Raw genomic sequence first — 25093 nt, 5'->3', positions numbered from 1 at the left:
CCGATTTTCAGGCCAAAGAAACGAGCATTCCGCGGAAGTTAGGGTGGTGTGATGGCAAAAGCAGTGGTGGGGAATTAAGGAATCTGGGTCTGGTCCCCGCCACCATGTATGAAAAGGACCAATGGCTCTGCCTTAGTCTCATTTGTAAAGTGCATCAAGTCGGCCTTGGGAGTGGGTGAGCTTTGGTCTCACTTGTGATAATCGGTGGTCCCAGGAGACCCCAGCTGGAGGGCGCTCCGACGCCAGGCCTTTCAGGGACTACTCTGTAAATCGGTTTCCGCTCCGCGCTAGGAACCGAGGATTGCGCGCGCAGCTCTTCCACCACCTCCCGAGCCCAGCGTCTCCGTTGCCAGGAGAACTGGGAGGGGCGCGCTTTCCGGCGCAGTCGCGGCGCCTTGCGGCTGTCATGGCGGAAGCTGTCTGGAACACTGACACCGGGGAGGCTGTCTATCGCTCCCGGGACCCCGTGCGCAACTTGCGCCTCCGGTAGTCGCATGGTCCCAGAGCCCCGGGCTTTTATGTTCTCAGACATAGAGAACATAAAATGTTCTCTCTTTATCATTCGGGCCTGAACTTCACCTCTCAGTGTTCGGCGGCCCCCACTTCTGCTTACGGTCCCCTTCACTGCCTCCGCGGTCTCCCTCTGTCTCCCCCTTTCCTGCCTGCACCCTCCCCACCCACAGCTTGCAGACCCACACAAACCCAGATTCCTCGGAGCCTGTGTCCCCAGGACACTCCTGCACCCCCACTCTTCCCCTTAGGACCTGGCGCCCCACCACCCCTCAGTTGTGTGCACCCTGCACACCGTGGTATTGTTTCCCCCATTTTTGCTTGGTGTTCATCTCCAGGCTGTGCGTCTGTTAACGAATATTTTGGGCTTCTCTTTTCTTGACAGAGTCCACTTACAAAGAATCACATCGAGCAACTTCCTCCATTTCCAGCCTGCTGCCCAGCGCGGGAAGGACCTCATAGACTTGGCCACTTTCAGGCCTCACCCAACCGCCAGTGCGTGTTTGGTGGTGATGTGTTTGCCCCCCTTGGTACCTGGGAAGGGACTACGGTAGTGGTGACCTGTTAAAACAGAATAGACTCGGGGCTGTAGTCTGAGAAAAGGCATGGAGAGGCTGGGTTCCTTGTCCAAGGTCATATGGTTGGTAAAAGTTGAAGCCAGCGCTTGATTAGGCCATTTCAACTGCTATGTTATGTGTATGAAAATTGAATAGGAACGAGCCTTGCCATCAAGATGCTGATCTTACTTGCAGTTAAGTGGAGGGAAGTAAAAAGGCCATACTTTAGATATGATATAAAATTTCCTGGCAACCTAAATTTCATTTGTGGCATTTTTTTTCTGAGAGAAAATATGCTCCAAATTCGAAGTATATATATAGACACTCGTTAAAATGATTTTAAAACTTGGAGTCTGCTTGGAAAACATGCCTATTAACATCAACTGTGCTCTTGTGGTTTTCCTTCTCTGAGAAGGCAGAAGAGTGAGGAGGAGAGGACAGCGTGCTTCTGTTAGGCCTCTAGTCTCTGCTTTAGTTTGTGTTAACAAGTAGTCCTGGGCGAGAGTGTAGGCTGGTGGGTGGCGAAGCATGTGTCTCTGCCGAGGGCACATTCAGACAGGAGTGTGTTAGATTTGTTTTTTTATATAATCATTTATTTGCCTTTCCTCTTCTCTCCTAAAACTTGGTCCGAAGGTTACAGTGTTTGTGATTCTAGATATATGGCTTCAGGAATAGTAAAGATCAAAATGCCAGGGTTCCTTTTAAGCAAATGTAGACAATTGGGATTGAGGAAGAGCTATTCAGCCTATATCTAAATTTCAGCTCCTGACATTGAATTAGATTAAATGATTCCTAGAAGGCATGTCTTCCTTTTATTCAAATCAGAGAAGTGACTAAGACTTCTTGGGTCTTAATCCTGGCTTCTGCACAACCACAACCTCTCCAACCTTTGTGCAGAATGAGTGCTTAAGAAATCACTGAGCTCCAGCTGGTTTTGTGGCAAATGTAAGGGCAAGACTTTGATGATAACTAACCACAGAACAAGAAGTGGTGCTGGCTTTGCTCAGACCTTTGACTCACCCTGTTGTCTTTGGAGGTGGACACCGCCCAGATGAAGAGGAAGAGGAGGAGGTCTTGATTGGATGGCAGGAGAAGCTCTTTAGCCAGGTGAGCCAGTGTCACTTGTCTGCTCAGTCTACCTCCACCTGGTCTGCCTCCACCTGCCTGGTGGCAGGGATAGATTCTTGATACAGACTGACAGACTGATTTCCAGAAAGCTTGTAGCTGGGGCAGTGTAGCATAGCAACTGCCATTACCCAGTTTTATGGTCCTTTTCACCTCTGTTCCACATGTCATCAGTAACATCAGAGTTGGATTAGACCATCACTCTGGTTCCTTTGAACTCTTACATCCTTTGGGTGCCCTGCCCTCCATTAGTTTAGACAAATGAAAATGGGCTACGACAACATGGTGGATTGTATAAGCCCCATAGAACTGTTTTCATTAAACAGTTATAGGAACAAAAGTTTGACAGAGTCTCGGTAGATCTCTTTCCTTGTGACCTCAGTTTGAAGTAGATCTGTACCAAAATGAAGCAGCCTGCCAGAGCCCTCTGGATCATCAGTACCGTCAGGAGATCCTAAAGCTGGAGGATACAGGAAGAAGGAAGAACCGACGAATCTTCACCTACACGGACTCTGATAGATACACCAACTTGGAGGAGGTATTGTTGTTTCCAAGGTCCCATAGCTACCTTCTCCTTTGCCTCCCTGAGCTTTCTGGCCTCACTGGGTTCTGGGTGTTAAATCAGGAGCCAATTAAGGGGTGACAGAGAGCCAGTCTATGATCTGACTTGTGCTGCTGGCAGCCAAGCTGGAGTAGTGTGGGCAGAGTCTACAGGTGGTGTGGTTTCATCCCTTCTTCACCCGCTGGGGGGCCGGCGGGAGCTGGCAACGTCTCTGAGGATAGGCTTGCAGGCTGCAAACCCAGAGAAGTGGCCGCTGCACTCTGCTTCGTCCCTGCGTCATGAGATAAGATGGGTGGGTGGGGTCTAGAACCACCTAGATCAGCGGTTTTCAACCTTTCTCATCTGATGGCACACATGAACTAATTACCAAAATTCTGCAGCACACCAAAAGATACATTTTTTGCCAATCTGATGAAAAATAAGTATAGTTTTGATTCATTCACACTGGACGGCTATTGTTGTGTTGGCTGTTGTCATATTCTTATTTGACGATCTAAGGGAAAAGAGATCAGAGCCTCCGACTAAACAGTCAGGTACTGTGTGATTTAAAAATTCTTCTACCACACTGGTTGCAAATTGCTGATCTAGATAAAACTGACCAGGGGATTCAGTCAAAACTCTGAGTGTATGGTGTTGAACAGGAATTCAGTTCGGCCAATGGCTTATGTCCTCAGTTTGGTTCAATTATCCCGGCACACCCTGATGGACTTGTTTAACATTTTCTTCAGTTACTGCCTGATACTGTTTTCTCAGAGATTTTAAACTATTTAAGGGAGGATAGAGGCACTATTTCATGATTTTTATCTATAACCTTGTAGATCTCTCCAAGGAATAGTTGTTAAGTGCAAGTTTTTGAAATACTGATGCTTTTATTAAGAAAGCTATAGGTTCGCATCATACACAATTTGGGTTGTCTGTTTGGGAAAAGTGAGTAAAATTATAGTTAGTGCTTAGTTCCCATGTGTGGATTTCCCACAGAACACTTCTGCCCCGTGTGGCATCCTCCAACTACCTGGTTAATGTCAACATCTACCAGGAAACTCCCCCAACCTTTTGTTGGTATGTGCTCAGGAATTGCAGCTCTTTCAACATTAGCATCAGTAGATGCATCTCTGAAGGTTGATGTGCTGCTGAAAGCTTAGGGCAAAGTAAGGCAAGGAATCTTTGGCTTGTTTGTGCTACTGCTCCCCTCCATTCCCATGTATATGGTGAGGTGTGATTTTAGGTTGGGTCCTGGATGAGGCTTCAGAAGGAAGACTTCCCTTTGGGTACTGGTCCCATGTGGCCCTGGCCAACTGGGTCCCACAAGGCTGCTCTCTTTTCCCAGCACTGTCAGAAAATGACCACTGCGGCCAGGGAGGTGCCATCATTCCTGGTCGAGCGAATGGCAAATGTCAGGCGGCGCCGGCAGGACAGGCGAGGGATGTGAGTGCACGGGGACTGTGGGGGGCCCATCGTTCTCGGTATGTCCACCAGTTAGAGCTCCCCATTCTGCAACAGACCTCCACATGGGCGAGCTCCCCTGTGCCCCTCCTTCAGGCTCTTCAGCGGGTGCCAGGGAAATGACCCTTCCTGTGGTGTCTCCCAGGGAGGGCGGCATCCTCAAGTCACGAATTGTCACCTGGGAACCCTCAGAAGAATTCATCAGGAGCAACCATGTCATCAACACCCCTCTTCAGACCATGTACATCATGGCAGACCTGGGGCCCTATGGCAAGTGAGTAAAGCTCCCGCTGCCCAGCCCAGGTCCTGGTCCACGTCCCCTCTCACTAGCGATGAGCTGTCTGCTGCAGTCATTCTGGGGTATGTGGGAGGGAAGGATTTTCCCCCTTTTTATTTTTCTTGGAAAAAAGTTTTATGCGGTAATTCTCACTACAGCCTCTGTCCTCTCCCCTGACATGGTCCGACCACATCTTCCTCCTTCCCTGGACGTGTGGCCAGTGATCCTGAACCTTGTGGATTTCCTGGTTTCTAGGCTCGGCTATAAGAATTATGAACATGTCCTCTGTACTCTGAAGGTGGACAGCAATGGTGTGATCACAGTAAAACCTGACTTCACTGGTCTCAAAGGACCCTACAGGTGAGGAGAGAACAAAAGGGGTGGTAGAGCCTGGCATTTTCCCCCTTGGCTTCTCTTCTTGCCCCCAGTTGAGATGTGCAGAAAGCCCCTCATCTGTTGCGGCTGTTCATGTTCTGTTCTGGGTCATTGACCCCTTGGATACTGGGAATCTGTTCTCAGAACGTGTATCACTACACCTATTTGAAAATGATAACTTCAGCTGTATAGTGAAGTGAAAATAATTCTCTGTGCTGCTGAATATAGGGACTAACCAGAACAGGGTGAGATAAACTCAGCTAGGTCTTTTCCTCTGGGCTAATTGCTCTTTAGCTCTATGTCCTGGAATAACAGAACTATTAATTAGAAATCACCTAGCCCCTCCTGTGCGTTTCTTAGGTGAGAGGACTGGGTGCCAGGGATGTCCTGGCCCCGTCTCTTGTCATTAGAGTCGGTCCCTCTGTGGCTTTGACCTTACAGAATTGAGACCGAGGGGGAGAAGCAGGAGCTGTGGAAGTACACCATCGACAATGTGTCCTCCCTCGCGCAGCCGGAGGAGGAGGAGCGGGAACAGCGTGTGTTCAAGGATGTAAGAGCTAATTCCTTCCGAGCACCGAAGGGGTGAGCCTTGGCGCCGGGGGCTGAGACCTTGTCCGAGGTTGATGTCCATAATTGCACGGGCTGCTCTTCGTGGCTCTCACCTGACTCAGGAAGCATTGCTGACATATCAGAGCCACGTTTTTTATCACATTAGACATCATCGCCATCATCATAACGGCCATTTCTTTGAGCCATGTTCTGGGCTAGCTGTTTCCCGTACTTTATTTCCTTTAGACTGTACGATAGCTCTTTGAGGTAAATACTTTTATTGCTACCATTTGTAAATGAGGAAACTAAGACTGAGAAGCTAAGCAGTCTGCCCAAGGCCACGTAGCTTGTACGTGTGAGAACCAGGATTTGGTCCCAGGCCAGTGGATTGTGCAACCCCTGGGCTTCACTTTAAAATGTCAGTGGCTGGGATGCTTAGGCCTCCAGTTCTCGGTGGCATTTCCCATGAGGGCTCTTTCCCTCCCGTTCAGAACTGAACCCTGGTCCGGCTTGGGTCACATCTTGGGCTGGGTTTGGGTTTCTTCCCCAGCTCTATGGCCGGCACAAGGAGTACCTCAGCAGCCTGGTGGGCACCGACTTCGAGATGGTGAGTCCTTGGCTGCCTGCAGCACTGTGACTGGGTTCAGCTGGAGGCCGACTGGCTGTCATCGTGCCTCTCCTCAGGGTCCCCAAGATACACTCTGCCATGTCAAAAGGAAGTAAAAAAATAGCATAAGGGGCAGAGTCCTTGTTAGTGTTTTTAAAACACTTCATATTGATGTAGAACTGTTGACACAGAGAGAAAGGCCTTAAAGGGCACACACCTGCTGGGTTGGGCTGTTCTGGGGAGAGGCGGGGTGGGGGATGGTAGGCAAACACTGGTTGGTGAGGGGACGTAGCAGGGTGTTTGCTTTTTATTCCTTAAATGTATGTAGTTTTTAATTTTTTCAGTGGTAATGCGCTCAGTATTACTTTATAATGAATTTAAAAGTAAATATAAAGAAAAATGCCTTCCTCACTTCATGTGGATATTTCCCCTGAGAGCCCCATAGAGAGGGAAGGGGTGTCATCTCTATTTGTTAAACAGTTTGGCCCTTTAAAAACAAAACCGTGTAGGTCCAGTATTTTACGTCATGTTTGTCGTGTCCCCACATCCTAGGAATCCCATTTGTAGATCTGCAAACAAGGATGGAAAGGGAGAACAAGGCGCAGGTTTCCCTCTCTAAGAAATTAACGTTCACTATTTTGCTACTGCTTTATCAGCAGATGGTCAATGTTAAAAGGTAGATAAGACAGCTACACAAATCGCTAGAAGGGGGAACTCACTAGCGGCCCGACCTCAGCCGTCTGAAGGGGGCAGGGGCCTCCGCCTCCCCGCACACAGGGCAGCACAGCTGCCTGGCTTCCCTTGGCCAGTCCTCCGAATTTCCCATACCGTGTCGCCCTCCCCACCATTTAAATTATGTGCTTCCTTCCTCCCTGTGACAGATTTCAGGTATGTTAGGAAACGGCTGTGTGAAGTGGCGGGGTGGGGAGGAATGGTGTCAGGGACGCACGGAATCCGACACGCAGTGTCAGGTCCTCCGCAGACGGGCCAGAGGCGCTGGTGCCTCCGCACCTCCTGACCTGCCCCGCTTCTCTCTGCCCTAGACTGTCCCCGGCGCCTTCCGGCTCTTTGTGAATGGAGAGGTAGGTAAGTGTCTTGCCAGAGATGACAGAGATCTCTTAATCTCGGTCATGGGCCCCAGTGGAGTGTGACATGATCCACCTGGCCCCCTGGAGGCCTTGGGTCGTCTGCGGTACTTGGAAAACTCGGCCACAAGCCTTTCCTGGAAACACAAGAGAGTTCCTGGCCCTGGAGGGACTTCTTTCCAGAAGGGTACAGACCCCTTGGGCCTGGGCGGGTGCCATGGGCGGTGGGAGACGAAGCTGAAAACAGGTTCCTGTGTTCTTAGTTTCAGCCCAGGGCTACGAGTATGACAATCTCTACGTCCACTTCTTTGTGGAGTTACCAGCTACTAGTAAGTAACGATCATGAGTCGCCTTTCTTATTCCCATTCTGAGAGTTTTCTATAGGCCTCTGGTCAGGCTTCCTTTCCTGCTCCTGCATGAAAACCATCATTGTTCAAGGTCATAGGTCATTTCCAGGTTGTCAAATCCGTGGTTACTTCTCTGCTGTCACCTTACTTGACCTCTCAGGAGCACTTGACAAGGCTCCCTTCTTCTCGCTGAAACTCTTCTCTTGGCTCCTGGCTCCATGCTTCTCACGAGAGAAAAGAGAAGCAGGGTTAGTGGGTCATCAGCCTCCTTGGCTGATGAGAAACAGAGATGGCTCCTGACCTTCTGTTAACCTCGAACTATTCAAGTGTCCAAGGCTGGGCCTTTGGAAATAGTTATTTCTTTTCTTTTTGTTTTTAAATTTTTCACATATATTTTATTGATTATGCTATTACAGTTGTCCCATTTTCCCCCTTCATTCCCCTCCACCCTGCACACCCTTCCCCACCCACATTCCCCACCTTTAGTTCATGTCCATGTATCATATCTATAAGTTCTTTAGCTTCTACATTTCCCATACTATTCTTGCCCTCTCCCCATCTATTTTCTACCTACCATCTATGCTACTTATTTTCTGTACCTTCTCCCCCCTTCTCCTTCTCCCACTCCCCTGTTGCTAACCCTCCATGTGATCTCCATTTCTGTGGTCCTGTTCCTGTTCTAGTTGTTTGCTTAATTTGTTTTTGTTTTTTAGGTATGGCTGTTAATCATTGTGAGTTTGCTATCATTTTACTATACATGTTTTTTTATCTTCGTTCTCTTAAATGAGTCCCTTTAACATCTCTTCTAATAAGGGCTTGGTGATGATGAACTTCTTTAACTTGACCCTATCTGAGAAGCACTTTATCTGCCCTTCCATTCTACATGAAAGCTTTGGTGGATAGAGCAGTCTTGGATGTAGGTCCTTGCCTTCCATGACTTGGAATACTTCTTTTCATCCCCTTCTTGCCTGCTAGGTCTCTTTTGAGAAGTCAGCTGACAGTTGTATGGGAACTCCTTTGTAGGTAACTGTCTTCTTTTCTCTTGCCACTTTTAATATTCTCTCCTTATCTTTCACCTTGGATAATGTAATTATGATGTGCCTTGGTATGTTCCTCCTTGGGCCCAACTTTTTTGGGACTCTCTGAGCTTCCTGGACTTGCTGGAAGTCTGTTGCCTTTGCCAGATTGGGGAAGTTCTCCTTTATTATTTGTTCAAATAACTTTTCCACTTGTTGCTCTTCCTTGTATCCTACTGGTATCCCTATAATTCAGATGTTGGAATGTTTAAAGATGTTTTAGAGGTTCCTAAGCCTCTCCTTATTTTTTGAATTCTTGTTTCTTCATTCTTTTCTGATTGGATGTTTCTTTCTTCCTTCTGGTCCCCTCCATTGATTTGAGTTCCAGTTTCCTTCCCATCACTATTGGTTTCCTGTACATTTCCCTTTATTTCACTTAGCATAGCCTTCATTTTTTCATCTAATTTGCGACCAAATTGAACCAGTTCTGTGAGCATCCTGATTACCAGTGTTTTGAACTGTGCATCTGATAGGTTGGCTATCTCTTCGTTACTTAGTTGTATTTGTTCTGGAACTTTGATCTGTTCTTTCATTTGGGCCATTATTTTTGTCTCTGTGCGCCTGTTATATAGTGAGGGGTGGAGCCTTAGGTGTTCACCACAGTGAGGAACCCAGTCGTTGGTTTGTGATGCTGTGGGGAAAGAGTCCGAGAGGGAACAATGGCGCTTGCCCCTCTCTCTGTAGGATTTCAGCCACTTCCACCACTTTCCCCAAGCAAACCTTTCTGGTGCTGATTCCCAGGTGGGCGAGTTTGTGTACGTTCTAGGACCCTGTGGGTCCCTCCAATGAACTCGCCTGTGAGGCCGGGAATTTCTCCTGGCACCCCCACCCCCACAAGTGTTTTCAGTCAGTGTTTTGAGGCTTTATTTCCCCACACTGGGACCCTGGGTTGCTCTCTCACCCCAGTTTCGCCTGGTTTATTTGCATGCAAATGTGTGACTGCCTGGTCAGCCAGCTGCCTTGTGTGCCGCGCCCCTCCACAATCCACCACCTTGTTGCATCCGTTGGTCAGCCGCCACAGCCTTGCCACAAGTCCTTTCCACAACCCCTCTCGGCCTGGCCGCCTGACTCAGCCCCTTCCACCCGTGTGGATGAACGTGTCCACTTTAACTCCTTGGTTGTCAGACTTCCATACAGTTCAGTCTTCTGGCAGTTCTGGTTGTTTTTTGTTTCTAAATTGCTGTTGTTCTTATTTTGGTTGTGCAAGGAGGTACTGCGTGTCTACTTACACCTCCATCTTGTCCGGAAGTCAGTTTTTTTCTTTTTAATCCTCACCTGAGGACATTTTTTCATTTGTTTTACACAGAGAAGAAGGGTGAGGCAGGGGAGAGAGAAACATCAATTGGTTGTCTTCTTCTGTCTCCTGACCAGGAAGCAAAGCAGGACTGAGCCTTCTCAGGACCATTTCCTGTGTCTGAAACCCTTTCTGTCATATTTTTGAGTGACTGGTTGTTCTTGAGTTTAGCTTTCAGCCTAAGTGTCACCTCCGAGAGGTCTTCCCTCACCGCTCAATTGAAATGAGCGTCCAGGCCACTCAGTCCCTTTCCCTTGTTTTTGTTTCAGCATTGCATTGTTCTCCACCTGATGGTCTCTTGTTGGTTTGTCCGTCTCCCTCCCGTGGGAATGTCGGGTCCCTGAGAGACAGGGATCCTTTCTATCTGGTCACCAAGATGTCCCCAGTGCCTGTCACAGCACTGAGCAGGCACTCAGTAAAAGTGAAATGAGTGACTGTGAGAATGAGTGCATGAAGGAGCTGTGTCTGTTTCCCAGCGACTCGCCCTCCTCCCAGGTAAACTTACAGTCCATTGCCTCTGACTTTCAGACTGGTCAAGCCCGGAGTTCCAGCAGCTCTCGGGAATAACACAGACCTGTGCCACCAAGTCCCTGGGAATGGTATGGAAAACGTGGTATGGGAAGGGGTACCGGAAAGGGCACAGGACTCGGACCCTGGGGTGGCCCCTGAAGATGTATCCGGTCGACAGCCACTCCCTCTAGGCAGATTCCAGAGTCAGGTCCAGCCCTTCTGTGGGGCTCTGCAGGGCTGCTTAGTCCTGTGGTCCTCTCCCGGCTTTTGTGCAAATGGGGACAGCTGGTAATTGGGTTGCCCTCCCTTTGCCTCAACCTTTTATTTCCCACCTGGGGCGATCATTCTTTTTCCCTTTGTGAAGGTGACCTTGGCTACAGGGAGAATAAATTTTAGGTGCGGCCTTACCTACCCCACAACACTGAGTATAAAATGACACTCTTTTTTAGGACAAAGTGGCCTACTTCTCCTATCCATTCACATTTGAGGCCTCCTTCCTCCATGAGGACGAATCAGCTGGTGGGTAGCTCAGCAGCTGCAGGGTCCCAGGCCTTGGGTCTCCTCAGGCACCGCCCCCTCCTGACGAAGGCTTCCTGTGACCTGGCTGCTTCTCTCACTTGCTCCCAGAGGCTCTCCCAGAGTGGCCTGTGCTCTACTGCAAGGTCCTCTCCCTGGACTTCTGGCAGAGGTACCGTGTGGAAGGCTACGGGGCTGCGGTGCTGCCTACCACCCCAGGTGACCCGTTGTCCCTGCCCTTCCCATGGCCCACATGCCCTGGATCCTAGGAACAAGACTAACACTTCCAAAAGATTCAGCTGCTTCCAGGGAGAAGGAGGGGTAGATAGGAATTAGAAGCATTTAACTCGCAAGAGTCCCTGCTCCTGCTGAGGAATCTCCCCACTTCCTTAGAGACGGCTGAGTGAAAGTGCAGCTAACTGTGAAGCCGAGGGGCCGGAGTGCCTCTGGAACCGCTCTATGCACCTCTGATTTGACCTGCAGCCCAGAGGGAGAGGCTGCTTGGCAGAGTGCGGCAGTGTTTGTTTTAAAATTGAGTGAAAGTGCCACTTCCTGTACTGCGCACCTGGCCTTGTACGAGGTGCTTCTCCTCAATCCTCCCAGCTGCCCTGGGAGGCGCAGGTGGTGTTGCTTCCATGTTATGCGATGAGAATGAGCCTCAGGGAGGTTAGGAAACTTAACCTGGGTGCGCGGGTGGTAGCGGGCAGAGCTGAGAGCGGAATTTCTGTCTGACTAATTTCCAAACGGGCGCCCTAAATAAACCCCCACCATGATCATCGTCACCACAGGTCAGACTGTCACCAGAACAGTGTTGCAGTGGCGACTGGGCCAGTGTCAGCGCTGGGGAGCCGGCCAGGCACCGAGTGGCCTTCCTGGCCCTGGCCTCATTTTCCTCATCCTGCACAGGCTCACACATCCTGACAGTCTCCACGTGGAGACCCATGGAGCTTGGCACAGTGGCGGAGCTGAGGAGGTTCTTCCTTGGTGGTTCTCTGGAACTGGAGGACCTGTCCTATGTGCGGATTCCAGGGACCTTCAAGGTGATTTTTGTCTCTGGGGACAGTTTGTGCCAGGAACTTAGGTTCCTGTCTCATCTGTTGAAGGTGGGATCTGAGTTAAGGCCCCTTAACTGTTCATTACTTCATTGTTACATAGCCCCTTCCTGTTGCTTAAGCTGGAAGTCATAGGTGCATTTTGAACCAGGTGCAAATACCTGCACTGCTGTCCTAGCAGATCTCTGGAAAATTGCGTACTTGAGATTTCCCTTGGTTCCCATCAGAATAACCCACCCCTCTTCCCAGCCCATCCCTGAGGCCTTGATAGCCGAGGTGGGGACAATCAGCAGGGCTTCTTCTCATTGAGACTGGAATGTTCTCCTTTCAGGCCCGGAGCCCAGGGTAGCCTTGAGGTGATGGAGTCTGGGTGAGGGAATGAGGTTTCCCCAACAGAACCCGTTTCCCTAAGAATGGGAATAGCATTGAGAGTGAGGCCAGTGTGGTGCCTGGGGTCCCAGGAAACCAGAAAACGGTGCAGAAACCTGATGCTGTCCAACCCTACGCCACAGGGGGAGCGTCTGAGCCGCTTTGGGCTCCGAACAGAGACCACAGGTAGCGTCACCTTCCGCCTGCACTGTCTGCAGCAGTCCAGGTGAGTGACCCTGGACCTCTGCCTTGGGGCTTCTTATCCCTGGGGGCTGGAGAATAGCCTTGGCCATGTGGCACACTCCCCTTCAGGGCCTTCATGGAGTCCAGTTCCCTCCGGAAAAGGATGCGGAGTGTGTTGGACCGTCTGGAAGGATTCAGCCAGCAGAGTTCTGTTCACAATGTGCTGGGTAGGTTCCCCTTCCCCCAAGTTGGCCACTTGGGGTCACCATGGGCCACACTCCTCCCCCCACACCATGGCAGCTGACTCCTGTATTTGCTCCATCACAGAGGCCTTCCGTCGCGCCCGGCGCCGTATGCAGGAGGCCCGAGGAAGCCTTCCCCAGGACCTAGTGAGCCCCTCGGGAACCGTGGTCTCCTAGTTTACTGCAGCTCTGTCCCTCTGAGCAAGAGGATACGGCGGGCCATAGCCAAGGCCGGTGCTCTCCCACCTCCACACCCTCCTTATTAGAGATGTCATTAGAGATGTACCAATAACCGGAAGAGCTGAGGAAACCCCAGGCCAGCCCCTCTGCCTAGTCTGCCTAGTCTTTCCTAGCCACGTGGCAGGAAAGCCAGAGACCCTGTGGCCCCCATATTCATATTTCAGCCACTACAAGTGGGCATCACGACAAGACAGGGATTCTGCTCCGAGACTAGTTTGGGATAACCCCATAGCTAGTTCCGCCCCCAGCACAGCCTCTTCTCTGGAGCAAATGAGGGCTGCAGGCAGTTTCCAGTGCTTTCTGCTAGCTGGGTAGTGTCCTTTATTGTGTTTTTTATACATAAAAGCTTTTTCTACTGGCTGATGTTCTGTCGGTTATTTCCCTGTTCAGGTCACTGGCATGGCTGAGGTATTCTTAATGTCAGGGCCCCTGGTGTTGCTGCCCTTCCCCCTTTTTGCCTTTTCCTACGCTAGATTGTTCCTTTTGATTCTCTTCACCCAGCCTCCAGGAGAGGCTTAGAGGTTAGTGCCAGCTCATCTTGACAGCAGACCTCTTAAATATTTGCAGCAAAGCTTGGGACTGAGGTCACGCCCTCCCCAACCCAACGCAGAAACCAGCTCCTGCCCTCAGCAGAGTTTTATTGGCAGAAGCAGAGCATGCTACCCAGCCTGCAGGCTCCTGAGGAGGATCATGGGGTGGCTAGAGGCTGGGACTGTGGTCTCCCAGGCATGGGCCGATGCTGGGGATGGGCTGGGAAATACGCTGTAAGAAAGTGGCTGGAAACCCTCCAGGGGACTTCTTGCAGAGGTCTCAAGATCTCGTTTGGCTCCCAAGGTGGGTGGGTTCACTGCTGCTGGGCACCCTGCCTATCACTCCCTGCCAAAGAACCAGCTCTGAGCCGTAACCAGCAAAAGCATCAGCAGGATGTGGTTGCTCCAGGGGGAAAGGTAAACTTGGGGTCTTCCTGAGGTTCCCTGTCTCCAAGGTTGGAGGCCTGGGGTAGAGTCCTGTGGAAGCAGCAGAAGTGGACATGTGAGAAACTTGCTGGACAGCCAGAAATGAAGTTGTTCCAGGGTGTTGATGACTGATCCAAGGCTAGCTGGATCCTTCCTAATCACAGCCCCCCACCCCCGAGTTTGAGGCCCTGAGTGGGATTAACTGTCATCCCAGATGCCAGCACGCTGAGAAGCCACTAGGAACGAGTACACTTGCCCCTGGTGACAAGCTCAGTTGCCCCTGCTCAGAGGTCTAAGCAGAGTTGGCCGTTCCATGTGGGGAAGGAAGTGAGGACCTGACCCAGCCCAGGGCTTTTGGGGGAGGGCCTGCCCTTACCTGCAGAAGCCTCATCTGCGTCGCCAGGCTGACAGGTTCAACCTGGGGATTCTGCTGCAGTCCACAAAGTTCTGGGGGTAGGTGTTGGCCCTGAAGATGTGCCTCGGAACAGAGGTGATGCCAGTATTGTCGCACACAATTCGAGACAAGGAAATCTTCCTCAGGGCCCTGCGCTGTCTCTTGGTGAAAACACCTCGTTTCTGCCACCAGAACCTTCCAAGACGAGAGATGTGGGTGATGGTGAAAGAGGAATTAATATATATAATGTGCACCTGTTGTGTTTCACGTACTTCGTTTCATTTAATTTTCACAAAATTCCTGCAAAATACCTATTATTCCCATTTTATAAGTAAAGAAACCAGTTCAGTGGTCAAGTAAATGGCCCAGTATTCAATGCACAGTAATGTGTTTGAACCTCGGGCTGTATTTGAACCTAGATAAAGTTCAAATACAAATAAATCAGCTCTTAATCCAAAAGCTGATTGCAGGGAAAGCAGATCCCGCCTTTTCTGCCCATTTCCCAGGATTCTCCAGCCCAGAATAGCAAGGCTGCGAAGTCTCTCTCCTGGGTTAAAGGTGCCCCCGACACAGGCAATGCCAGCCTTCCAGAGTCAGTGGTCTGACTTCCTCGGACCAGGCTCTCCTGGAGCCCCCTGGTCTCAGATCTTGTGAACTTGGAGTCTTTGAATGCTGGCACTTTACTTTCCTGCCCTGAGGGCAGTTTCACTTACCTGTCTCCTGTGCGGGCCCTTCTGAACTGGTTCTCAAAAAGACAAGCCAGAAGGGGCCCCACTCGGGCCCCTGGCAAAAGAGGCTCTGCAATGGCCCCGATCCAGATGTCAATGTTGTCAGGCGTCCCGTACACGTTCAGGAACTTCCTGGCTAAATCCTGGTTCCTCAGCACTCGGCTCAGCTGTGCCAGGTTCCTGGGCTGGGAGAGTCCACAGAACCGCCTCCAAGCGGTGTACCCTGAGGGGGAGGGGGCGGGAGCGGTTTCCATCCTAACCCTACTGTCTTCCCATTACCTTCTGCTGCTTTCCACGTTTCTCCCGAGAGCTCTGTGGAAAGGGCTTGTTGGGCAGAACAGGAGTCTGCGGGCAGAAGAGTCCCTGAACCAAAGACCAGCTGCAAGCGGACAACCATGCTTTGAGTGCATGATGCTTAAGACAGCAGCCAGAACAAAAGAGCCTGTCAATCAGGTTTGTAGAATGAAGAAATAAGTGAGTAAACAAGAAATGAAAAACATGGATAAAGTTTACTCAGAAAAGGGCCACGTGTTATATGATTCTATTATGTAAAGGTCCAGAATAGGTAAATATGTAGAGACAGAAAGTAAGTTAGTGGCTGTCAGGGGTTGGGATGGGAATGGGGAATGACTGTCATGCGGTTTCTTTTGATAAAAATGTTCTGATATTAGAGATGGTGACTGATGACTAAAGTCATTGAATTGTATACTTTCTATGGGTAAATTTTAGATGTTAACTACATCTCAACAAAGCTGTTTTTAAAAGTTTCCACCACTCAGCAATTTCCTAAGACTTGCCATGCTGAATGCCAGCCTATCAGCATCTCACACCAGGATCAGGCCACTTTATGTGCTGGGGCCGTGACTGTGAGATGGCTTTGCCGTAACCTGAAGGGACATGCGGCCGGCAACATCCCTTGAACTACAGCTCTCTAACGCCATCCCCCAGCTGACCAGAGGAAAACCGTATCACGTGTTACCGTTACGAAGCTCCCCTGTGTGAATGTCTGCCTCTCAGGACCCTCGGAACACCTTTTCAATGCCCACTTTATCAACAGGTAGGCACTGAGCTTCAGCAGCCGTGACTTTTTCCAAGCTCACTTTACTATCAAGTGGAGTTCAAACCAGGTCTTCCAATTCCACACTTGGTGTTGGACTTTGGAAGGGATTAGAATAGACTATAAGAGGTAGTATCAGGAGAATATTTCTGGGACGGCTTGCAGGGAACAGGTAGTGGGGGAACAGAAACTGTGTGGCAATTTGAGTGGCTAGCAGTCTCAGTTCTCCAGCAGGGGGCGCCCACAGTTCTTTAGCTGTCAGGACCATGCAAGTGTGATGAAGGAAAGAAACTGGTTCTCATGTGCCTGCCAGTTAGGTGCAGTAGAAATTCCCCCCATGCTGTTATCACACAATCCAAGTCTAGGTGAGGCAGATGGAGCTGCAGGTTGTACATGGGCAGGAAAGTAGAAGGTGGGAAGAGGGACAGAGAAGCAAGGCCATGGCCAAAGCCTTCCCCTAACATTGTCAATTGAACACGGAAAAGAAAGGAGAAATACTGAATTTGATTCAAACTTTTCTACTTAATTGTGTGGCATTGGGCAAATGACTGGCTGTCTGAGCTTATTTCCTGAAAGATTAAATGAGTTAATACCCATGAAAGTTCCTCGCATAGTGCCTAATTTGTCTTCTTTCCTGGAGTCAGGCTTTCCACGTCCTCACCGAACAGCCAGGGCAGCCTTAATTTTACTCCGCTGGTTCCCTGCCTCTCGGGCCCTGCCCTTCTCCACTTGGAGCCAGAGGCCAGTGTCTCTATCCCTGGAACTCGAGCCACATCTCCTTGGAAGTTGCCAAGGTGCTAGGGAATTGAGCATTTCTTCCCTCCTTTTATATCTGTTTCTCTCTACTTGGAAAATCCTTTGTTCATCTACTCAGATCACCTTTGTTCATCTCCCGTGCCCAAATCCTGGTCCTGCCGTAAGCATTAATCTAGAGGCCCTGCAACAGACAGAAAAGATACAGCAGGGCAGCAAAAAGATGGTCCCAGGAACGCCCTACTCTGCCAGCCTTCCTCTTGCACATTCTGTAGACCGCCCCAGTCAAAAAGAGGCCCGAGGGGTCTTCTCTGAAACCCTTCCCTACCAGCAGCAGCAGCCCTGGTCCAAGCAAAGCCTGGGAGAAGGGGTGGCGGCCCCCTCACCTGGGAGGCCGTGGTCCCGGCTGCGTTGCATGTTGAGAGCCGCCAGGTCCAGCCCGATTCTTCTCACTTGCTTGAACAGCCGGTCCCGGAGCTCATCCACTAACATGGAATCCTGCTGGTTCAGCTTGGCTGGGGTGGCCATGAGGCCTCTGATGATGGGGTCGATGCCACCTGGTGGCAGGAAATGTGAGCGGCACAGATCGCACCAGCTTCTGAGAAGCCCCTGAGTCATCATGGGGTGGGAAAGTAGCTCAGAGCTGGATAAGCCAGTCATTTATATTCTGTGATGATTATTTCAGAAAGCAGAAGCCTGGGTGGACATGAAGAGAGTGGGGCAGGCAGGGAAAGGGGTAGCCCCTACTTCTTAAAGGAGTGGAGGGCAAGCTTCTTTCAGGCCCACAAGCCACCAGTCTGACGTCAGTCTCCTCCCCTTTTAGGAATCCCGAATCTTATGGTGGATGGGGGGCCTGTGACTGAGGGTCTTGGTGGTACCTGCCTTGTTTTCACTGTCCTGGGGAGATGGTTAGCAGTGGCCTGAGCAGCAGCCTTGCCTCCTGGCAGTAAGCTTGGCCCACCCAGGGGAAGGTCCCTCCCCAACCCCACTCCCATCTGCCTCTGGAAAACCTGGTTACCTTCATGCACAACTCGCCAGCTGGCAAAGAAGACGGAGCTGAGCGGAACACGTGAGTTGGGTGCCGAGGCCCGGAACTGGCTGTCTAAGCGGAACATGAAGGGCTGGAGCATGGTGTGCCCGAAGCGGAAGGCCAGGGTGAAGACATTGGCCACACGAGGGTCCACATTGGAGCAATACCCCCGGTAAGGCCCCAGGGTTCTCCTGGCCCGGGCCCTGCCCAGAACTAAGGGAAGATAGTCTCGGTAGGTGATGATCTAGAAAAGAAGGCATTGGAAGACGTTACCTTAGAGGCTGCCTGCCACTCTCCCTTCCCGTTGGACAGACATTTGGCTTTTCGAAGGGCTGCTCAGACATATTCATTCTCGAATGTCATCATGCCAAAAGTAGCTTTAATTTCCTATCGGCTGAAGGAGGTAACTGAAGCCCAGCAAAGCTGAATGACAGGGACAGGCTCACACAGTGAGTCAGCGGCAGAATTGGGGGTGGGCATCAGGTCTGAGGCGCACGCACCATCACTCAGACCTGACTTGCTTGAGGCACAGCCCTGAGGGTGTGAAGGAAGGTGGGAGCCACTTTTTCAGATTGCTTCTCATGCCAGATTTTCTTCTAGTACATGCTGGGACCCAGGGCCCCCTACCTGGACCATGGCCCCCACAATCTTCCGAGCCTCCTGGTATAACTTGTCTCCGGTCCACCGAGGATTCAGGCGTCTCAGCTCGGTCGCCAGCCGGTTGTGCTCTCGCATAAAGAGGGTATGCATGGCTGCCAGTTTGGGAGTTTCGCTTGATCGAGAGTCACCTTGAAAACCCCAAGTTCAAAGTCACCATAGCTCTTCCAGAGAAATATCTTTCTGCTAGGGCAGACAGAATTCTAGAGACCAGAGAAAGGTGGCGGGACTTCCTGACCTGGGCCAAGCTCCTGGCCCTCGCTGGACCTCCATCTCCTCAGTTGTACCGTGAGCCTGCTCACTGACCGCCACCCTCTTCCCCAATACAACAGGCCAGGAGGGGGAGGACAGCGGGGTCCTAGATCACTAAGGGACTGCAACTGGTTTCGGTGAGGTGGGAAAACAAAGCACAAGGCAACTGCCAGTCTTGGGCAGGAAAATCTTTGCCTAGTGCTTCTGCTGCACCAGATGACCAGTCCACAGCTGGGGGAGAGAACTGGATGGCTCTGGGAACCTTGACTTGGGGACCACGAGCCTGCCTGTCTTAAGAACTACATCCATCTGCACATTCCCTACCCAGGGCTGGGTCTTTCCCCCGCTTTGGACTTGCTGTCATGCAAGAGGGAGGGCCGGGCAGAGCCTCTTCCTGTAGCCAGACCCTATCCTAGAGGCCAGGGAGCAAAGTGTATTCCTGGAGGTGGGCCTTACCACAGTTATTTGCTGGCTTTGTACTAAACCCTTTTGCATAAAGTCTTATTTCATCCACTCTTCAGTAGACTTCTCACAAAGATTTTTTCCAAAACCCTTAGAAAGGAGGGCTGGAACCAACCCCCCCGCCCCCTGCAAAGAAGTGGTGGAGGAGTGGAAAGAGCAGAGGCCTGGACTCCCCCCTGCCCCGAGTCCCCACTGTGGGCTCTGCCACCGGAACTCTGCTCTGGAGCCCGTTGGCCATCCTCCCTGCGCCTGTCTCTCATCTGGCAGATGAGGGGGATAATAGTGGCCCTCCTGTCAGGGATGCCGTAAGGATTAGAGACGGCACATTTAAACATCTTAAATCACTAGAAACAATGCCCATTATCCCAACCAGCACAACCAGCACACGGGGCAAAGAGCCCAAGGAGAGTTCAAATTACGCGTCCAGAAGAAGGTACTAGGTAACAGTGTCCAGCGACAGTGGGATGAGGGGTGGGGGGGGGATTGAAAACCTAAGGGAATGTAGCCCGGAGAAGGGAAACATGTAGGTGGAAATAAAGCTAAGTAAGAGGCCATTACTGACAGAAAGACCACTTTTCTGAAGTTCCAGAAACATGATGAAGAGCAATAGGTGGATACTGGATCAAGACTGGGGGATCTTTCCAACACTCAGCCCTGCTGGAGACAAACAGGCGTTTGCAAAGGGCCCGTGGCAACTATATGCGGGTCTGTGCTAAGGTGTGCCTAATGCTGAGGTCTGTAGACAGGCACCCCCACCGCACCCCACCAGGCCTCCCAGCCCCGAACCCAGGGACTGGCAGCCCTAGGAAGACACCACCTTTTCCCCCATCTGACCTGCCAGGAAGCAGGGGATGCGTGCAGAGCGGTTAGTGAGGAGGCAGGGGTCATCATGCAGGTTGTCGAAAGGCAGCAGGGCCCTGCGGTTGTCAGTGAAGCGCTGGTTGATGGCCAGTAGCCCGTGGAAGTTGGTCCTGTTGCGGAGGCGCAGGGCGAGGGTGACCTCGCTGCCGTACACCATGCTGGCGTCCAAGAAGGAGGTGAGGGAGTTGAGCTGGTTTCGAACGACGTTCTTCCTGGGGCATGAGGGTGCCGAGCGGGAGAAGGGGATGCAGTCTCTCTGGTTCTTGATTCGGGGGTCGTTGGGCGGAATCTGAGGTGGAAGAGGAGCCAGTGGCACTGGGGCCCCTAGAGAGCAAGCTCACACCTCTTGGTGATCCCACATCTGCTTCAAAACCTTGCTCAAAACTCCCCTCTTTCAGGAAGCCCTCCTTCCCTGACTCATCCAGACTCACACTGCTCACCAAGTCAGTGTGAATGTCCTTAGTATCATGGAGTCTTGAGACTTTAGAAATAGATGAAGTTAACGGAATTAACTTCACTGCCAGAAGAAATGGAATTAAGTCCTCATTTTCCTCTCTGGGAAACTGAGGCTCAGAGGTGGGAAGTGAGAGCGAGTTAGCAGAAGGAGGATTGAAACCTAGTTCTCCTGACATTTAGGTCTTGCGCCTTTCATTCCATTCAATTCACCAGACACTTCCTAAATGCCTTTCTGGGCTGGGTGGTTTGGAGATAGGAAGATCAACAAAGCCCAGTACCGGCTGCAGGAAGCTGGCAATTCAGTTGAAAACAGACACACAGAGAGAATGTAACTCTAAATTGCTGTGCCATTTGCTATGCTTGATCTAAAAGCCAAAAGTGAAAGGCGATATAGGGAGATACGAGAAGGCTCCGCAGAGGAGATGCCCCTGAACCAGAGCTTGAAGAATGGGGCAAGTTGCGACAGGGAGGGGCCAGCCAGCGGTCCTCACCCATACCACGGCCCAGGGATTCCGCCTGGCCTCTTAAGGGAGGGTGAAGGTGTGAGGGGCTGCTGCACTTGGGTGTGTGCACGTGTGCCCCCCTTGTCCCAGCATCTTATCTTCTCTCGTGTTCCACAGCCCCTTGCTTCTCTGCCTGAAGGAGGGCACCCTGCTCACATCCCAATCCCGGGAGCTGGTAGGAGTTTCAGGGCCCTTGGACCACCCCAGGAAGGAGAGAAGGGTAAGAGCTGAGAGACCCTCAAGGCTTCCAAAACCAGCAGCCCGGAGGCTTCCCCTCTTGGGATCAGACCTATGGGTCAAAGCCAGTCTCACTTGCTTTCCCTTCCATGAAGCCTGCCCTGAATCTTCTGGAAGGTTGCCCCATCCCCATTCCCCCCCACCCCCACAGAACTGGAGTGTGCTGGGCTGTGCCTGATCCTTTAGCATCCCAGGCAGCTCCTTAAGGATGGGACTTAAGTCTTCCAGATCCACCCCCACCCCCTGCTCTTGGCTGGGATGGAGACCAGGGACCTGGGAGGCCGGCTGAGGATACCTTGATGGGGAAGCAGGGTGGCAGCTGGGCACAGGTCTTCTCACAGTCAACACCTGCAGTGAAGGCCACTCGGGCTGGGGACTCAGGGACAAAGTCCAAGTCGTGGTCAATGAACTGGCCCCACTGCATGAACATGAGCGCCCGGCCCCGGTCGGAGGCCAGCCTCTCCCTGGGGAAGCGCACGATCTGGTTGGAGACTGCCCGGACCTGGTGGGAAAACAGGTGAGTGTGGGGGGGTGGGCTCCCGGACCCCAAAAAGTGGGGGAGAAAACCCGGGACTCAAGGCAGCAGGTTGCCCCTGCTGGAGTTCACAGAGTCCTCCTCCCAACCTGCTCTCCCCTGTCCTGTCCTACTTTGTCCCAGCCTCTCTGTGGCTGTCGTTACTAGAAGGGTGGTCTCTGGCCTGGCTCCCTAGGAGCCCGGGGGTGGGGGGGGAGAGGTCAGGTCGGCTGGCTCAGACCCCACCAGCATGTCCAAAGAGGTTTATTACATCAGATCGATAGATCAATTTATAAAGTAATGGATAACTGGATGATAGCATTGATCGATTGATGCATGGACTGGTTGCTAGGTAATGGATAATACATATGGAGAGAATGGATAGATCAATGGAAGAACAATTAATAGATACATGTTGATAGATTGTTATATTGAGATGAACAGAAAACGGATAAATAAATAAATGTGAAATAGTGGAGATCAGTAGATATAGCTGGGTTAAAATGTATATCCTTTATACAGGAGTGGGCAAAGGTAGGTTTACAGTTGTAAAGATGTAAAACTGAACATTTATTCTTGCATTATTTAGTAATTAATGTATTATTTATAGTACAGCGGTAAACCTACTTTTGCCCACCCCTGTATTTAGCAAGATACTTTGATGGTAATTCTTTCAGAAGAAAATACTCTGTAATAGAGTATATCCTATATAGACGTCTGTTTAATATTTGCTTAATATTCATACCAGCAGCGTGAGGCAGGCTTCGCTGCTGTTTTACAGAGAATCAAACCGAGACTCAGCTGTATTACTACCTGCCCAAAGGCAGCCAGCCAGCTGGAGGAAGAGCCTGGGTTCCAGTCCTCTCTGGCCGACTCTGGGCTCTGCTCTTAACAAACCCCCCACCTCTGAGTTGCACAGAGATCGAGCACCTTGGGGGTCCTCGGCCCTGACTCACCAGAGGGAGGAGGAAGCCATTGCGCCTCTTGCCCGGGGTCCAGCCGAAGGGGAGTGACAGCCCGTCCTCGTACTGAGCTGGCAGCCAGCGAGCCAGGGCAGTGTTGGAGGCCCCCAGCCAAGGTCTCCTCCTGCAGCAGCGGGTGGGCTCAGGTCGGCGGGGTTGCAGACCTGGAGACCACCCCGAGCACAGGGGCGTGGCGAGGGGAGGAAGGTGCCCCCAGGTCAGGTGCAGCCCATGGCTCCCACCTGTTGTTGCACCTCCCGGTGATGGTGCGATAGTCGTTTCTGCACTTCTCCTCCTCCTCCTCCTGGACAGCACAGCCACTGGCCTTGGACAGCAGCCGCAGCTGGGATTCTGTTAGCACATCTGGGGGTGGGGCAGGCAGACAGGGTCTGGGGTCGAGGGTCCTAGCTCCTGCCTGGGCTGGTCTGTTCTGTACCTCCCGTCCCTTTGCCCTCTCCCCTCCCAAGGCTGCACACCCCACATCCCCCTCCTGGCTCCCTTCCACTCCCAGGGCAGCCCTGGGGGGTCAGTGGGGACCATGGTACCAGTAATATTGAAGGAGCTAGACCCCTGGACTTGTAACTTCTCCTCCAGCAGCCCCAAGGCCATGTGCATATAATCGGCCGCCTGCACAATTGTCCTGGTGGCCGCTACCGGCTGTTTGAAGTAGAACAGGAGGTCCATGGGGCTGGCAGAGCCACTTCGAAGGCGCTGCTTGATGCTGTGCAGAAGAGGAGGAGGGAGGGCTGATCAAAGGAAGCAGACCCACCCAGCAGAGCCCCATCCCAGGTGGTGCACAGTCAGGTCTACACTGGTCAAGTTTACCTGTGTACACTGCTAGATGGAGGGAAGGAAGGCCCGGCCCCCGTGGATCCCAGGGGCAAGACAGGTGAGGTGACCTTGGTTGAAGCCCATCCTTCCTCATTGGCCCTCCCTGGCCCATGCAGACCCCAGACCCAGGCCCACCTCCCCTGAGTCCGGTTGTAGGCAGCATCCACCAGCAGTTTGGCCTCTTTCACGCAGTCCTGAAGGACCGATGTCTCCACTGCCATGGGGGAAGCTGCTCAGAGGGAAGGGGATTCAGAGTCCATGAGAGCCAACCCCTCCCCCACCCCTAGACCCAAGCACTTTCCCCTTCATTGCCCTTCTCCTTAATTGTCCAAGGTTACCTGGGGCAGTGCCCTCACAAAGCTGGGCCAGGATGAGTGTGGCTACGACCCCCGCCAGGGCCAAGAGCAGCTTCATCTCCACAATGAGACCCCCAGCCACAGTGGGGCAACGCACAACACTCATGTCTTACAAAGCGGTGGAGTCTCTTGCTCTCTTCTCACCGGAAGGACCCCAAGCTGACCTTTCCCCTCCTCCTGCTCTTCTTTGGAAGTAGCTGGGAAGGGACTTTTATATCCTGTCCTACAGTGAGGGAGGGGTGTTCTGGGCCCCAGAAGCCCAGCCTCTTGAGGTGGAGCTCTAAACTTCCCTTTTATTTGGGGGGGAGTTATGAGACTGAAACACCTACCCCACCCTGCTCACCAGCCTGGGGACCTTCTTCCCTCCTACCACTTACCGCATTCCCACCCTCTGCTGCTGTGTTCTCTGATCTAGTTCTCCCAGAGCCAGGCTGCTTGGTGAACATTGGCTGGGTGACTGAGGAACAGCATGCTTCCCAGGAGGACTGTGCCTCGTCCTACCACTCACTAGTTGCACGGTCATGCCCTCCCTCCAGACCTCAGTTTCCGCACCCCTCAATGGGATTTGAGCCAGACGGCTGGAAATGCTCCTCTCCTTCCCCAACAGAGCAGAAACCGGGTCTGTCTTACTGTAGTATCTCCCCACACTCCCCCAGCACAAGACCTGGCATTCAGTAGGCACTCAATACATGTTTGTTGGGTGAATTCATGATGTAGGATTAATGATTCAGCTCCTGCCCCTTACTTCCTACCCTTACCAGCTCTCTCCAAGATGCCAGTGGAGGGTGAGGTGATGCTTGAGTCAGTCTGAAAATCAAGGGGGCTACCTCTTGGGACCATGAGGGGGACACAGTGAGATATCACAGAGCAGTGGTAGCAGGCCTCCATGAAAGCTGAGGACCCGCCTTGGGCTTGGTGCTTCTCCATGAATTGAAGTGCTTAGCAATAGTAGGTGTGCACTGAGTAGCAGACGTAAGTTCTGATTTCCTTAGAGAAGGCTTGCTGCAGGGGCTCGGAGCCACCTGGCTTGGATCTGGCTCTGTCACTACCTGTGCGACCTTGGCTAAGCCTTCATTTCTACATCTTAACGCCTTGGTCAGTGTCCCTCAAGGGCCAGGCCCTCTCATACCTTCTTGAATTTCCTCCTGCAGTTCCCTCCTGCAGC

At 51.8% G+C, this 25093-nt stretch overlaps 2 protein-coding genes across 3 annotated transcripts; one reads left to right on the top strand and one right to left on the bottom strand.

Moving 5' to 3' along the window:
• Positions 1-378: 378 nt before the first annotated feature.
• Positions 379-13012, top strand: MKS1 (MKS transition zone complex subunit 1). 2 transcript variants are annotated; one of them, XM_037163748.2, is made up of 18 exons: positions 379-486; positions 896-1005; positions 2104-2174; positions 2575-2730; positions 4082-4179; positions 4343-4471; positions 4730-4834; positions 5291-5399; positions 5949-6005; positions 7049-7091; positions 7354-7419; positions 10336-10406; positions 10767-10836; positions 10945-11052; positions 11740-11873; positions 12398-12480; positions 12567-12664; positions 12765-13012. In XM_037163748.2, the coding sequence occupies exons 1-18, from the start codon at positions 407-409 to the stop codon at positions 12854-12856; spliced, it is 1680 nt and encodes a 559-aa protein (XP_037019643.2). In that variant the 5' UTR covers positions 379-406; the 3' UTR covers positions 12857-13012. The 2 variants fall into 2 exon arrangements, with proteins under 2 accessions (XP_037019643.2, XP_037019644.2); XM_037163749.2 differs by lacking the exon at positions 12765-13012 and having other exon boundaries at positions 397-486; positions 10945-11005; positions 12567-12654.
• A 241-nt stretch (positions 13013-13253) lies between these two features.
• Positions 13254-24092, bottom strand: EPX (eosinophil peroxidase). The gene is made up of 13 exons (XM_037163751.2): positions 23911-24092; positions 23708-23801; positions 23287-23462; positions 22984-23104; positions 22736-22865; positions 21561-21767; positions 20043-20358; positions 18465-18625; positions 17826-18081; positions 17194-17364; positions 14983-15220; positions 14252-14464; positions 13254-13926 (listed from the first exon to the last, which is right to left on the bottom strand). The coding sequence occupies exons 1-12, from the start codon at positions 24032-24034 to the stop codon at positions 14263-14265; spliced, it is 2196 nt and encodes a 731-aa protein (XP_037019646.2). The 5' UTR covers positions 24035-24092; the 3' UTR covers positions 13254-13926; positions 14252-14262.
• Between the last annotated feature and the right edge of the window lie 1001 nt (positions 24093-25093).

The sequence above is a fragment of the Artibeus jamaicensis genome, unplaced genomic scaffold (genome assembly GCF_021234435.1).
Source record: "Artibeus jamaicensis isolate MK-2021 breed Jamaican fruit bat unplaced genomic scaffold, CSHL_Jam_final contig_1998, whole genome shotgun sequence".
Classification (NCBI taxonomy): domain Eukaryota; kingdom Metazoa; phylum Chordata; class Mammalia; order Chiroptera; family Phyllostomidae; genus Artibeus; species Artibeus jamaicensis.
This window is presented reverse-complemented; position numbering and strand designations above follow the sequence as displayed.

What these genes read in the sequence shown, in the direction of transcription:
- MKS1 (XM_037163748.2), top strand. Translation starts at nt 407, where the DNA reads ATGGCGGAAGCTGTCTGGAACACTGACACCGGGGAGGCTGTCTATCGC. An exon ending in CAGGCCTCACCCAACCGCCA is followed by an intron (nt 1,006 to 2,103) that starts GTGCGTGTTTGG and finishes TTGTCTTTGGAG; the next exon opens with GTGGACACCGCCCAGATGAA. An exon ending in GGTCTCAAAGGACCCTACAG is followed by an intron (nt 4,835 to 5,290) that starts GTGAGGAGAGAA and finishes TTGACCTTACAG; the next exon opens with AATTGAGACCGAGGGGGAGA.
- EPX (XM_037163751.2), bottom strand. Translation starts at nt 24,034, where the DNA reads ATGAGTGTTGTGCGTTGCCCCACTGTGGCTGGGGGTCTCATTGTGGAG. An exon ending in TACAACCGGACTCAGGGGAG is followed by an intron (nt 23,463 to 23,707) that starts GTGGGCCTGGGT and finishes TCTTCTGCACAG; the next exon opens with CATCAAGCAGCGCCTTCGAA. An exon ending in CTGGCGAGTTGTGCATGAAG is followed by an intron (nt 17,365 to 17,825) that starts GTAACCAGGTTT and finishes TCCTGCCACCAG; the next exon opens with GTGGCATCGACCCCATCATC.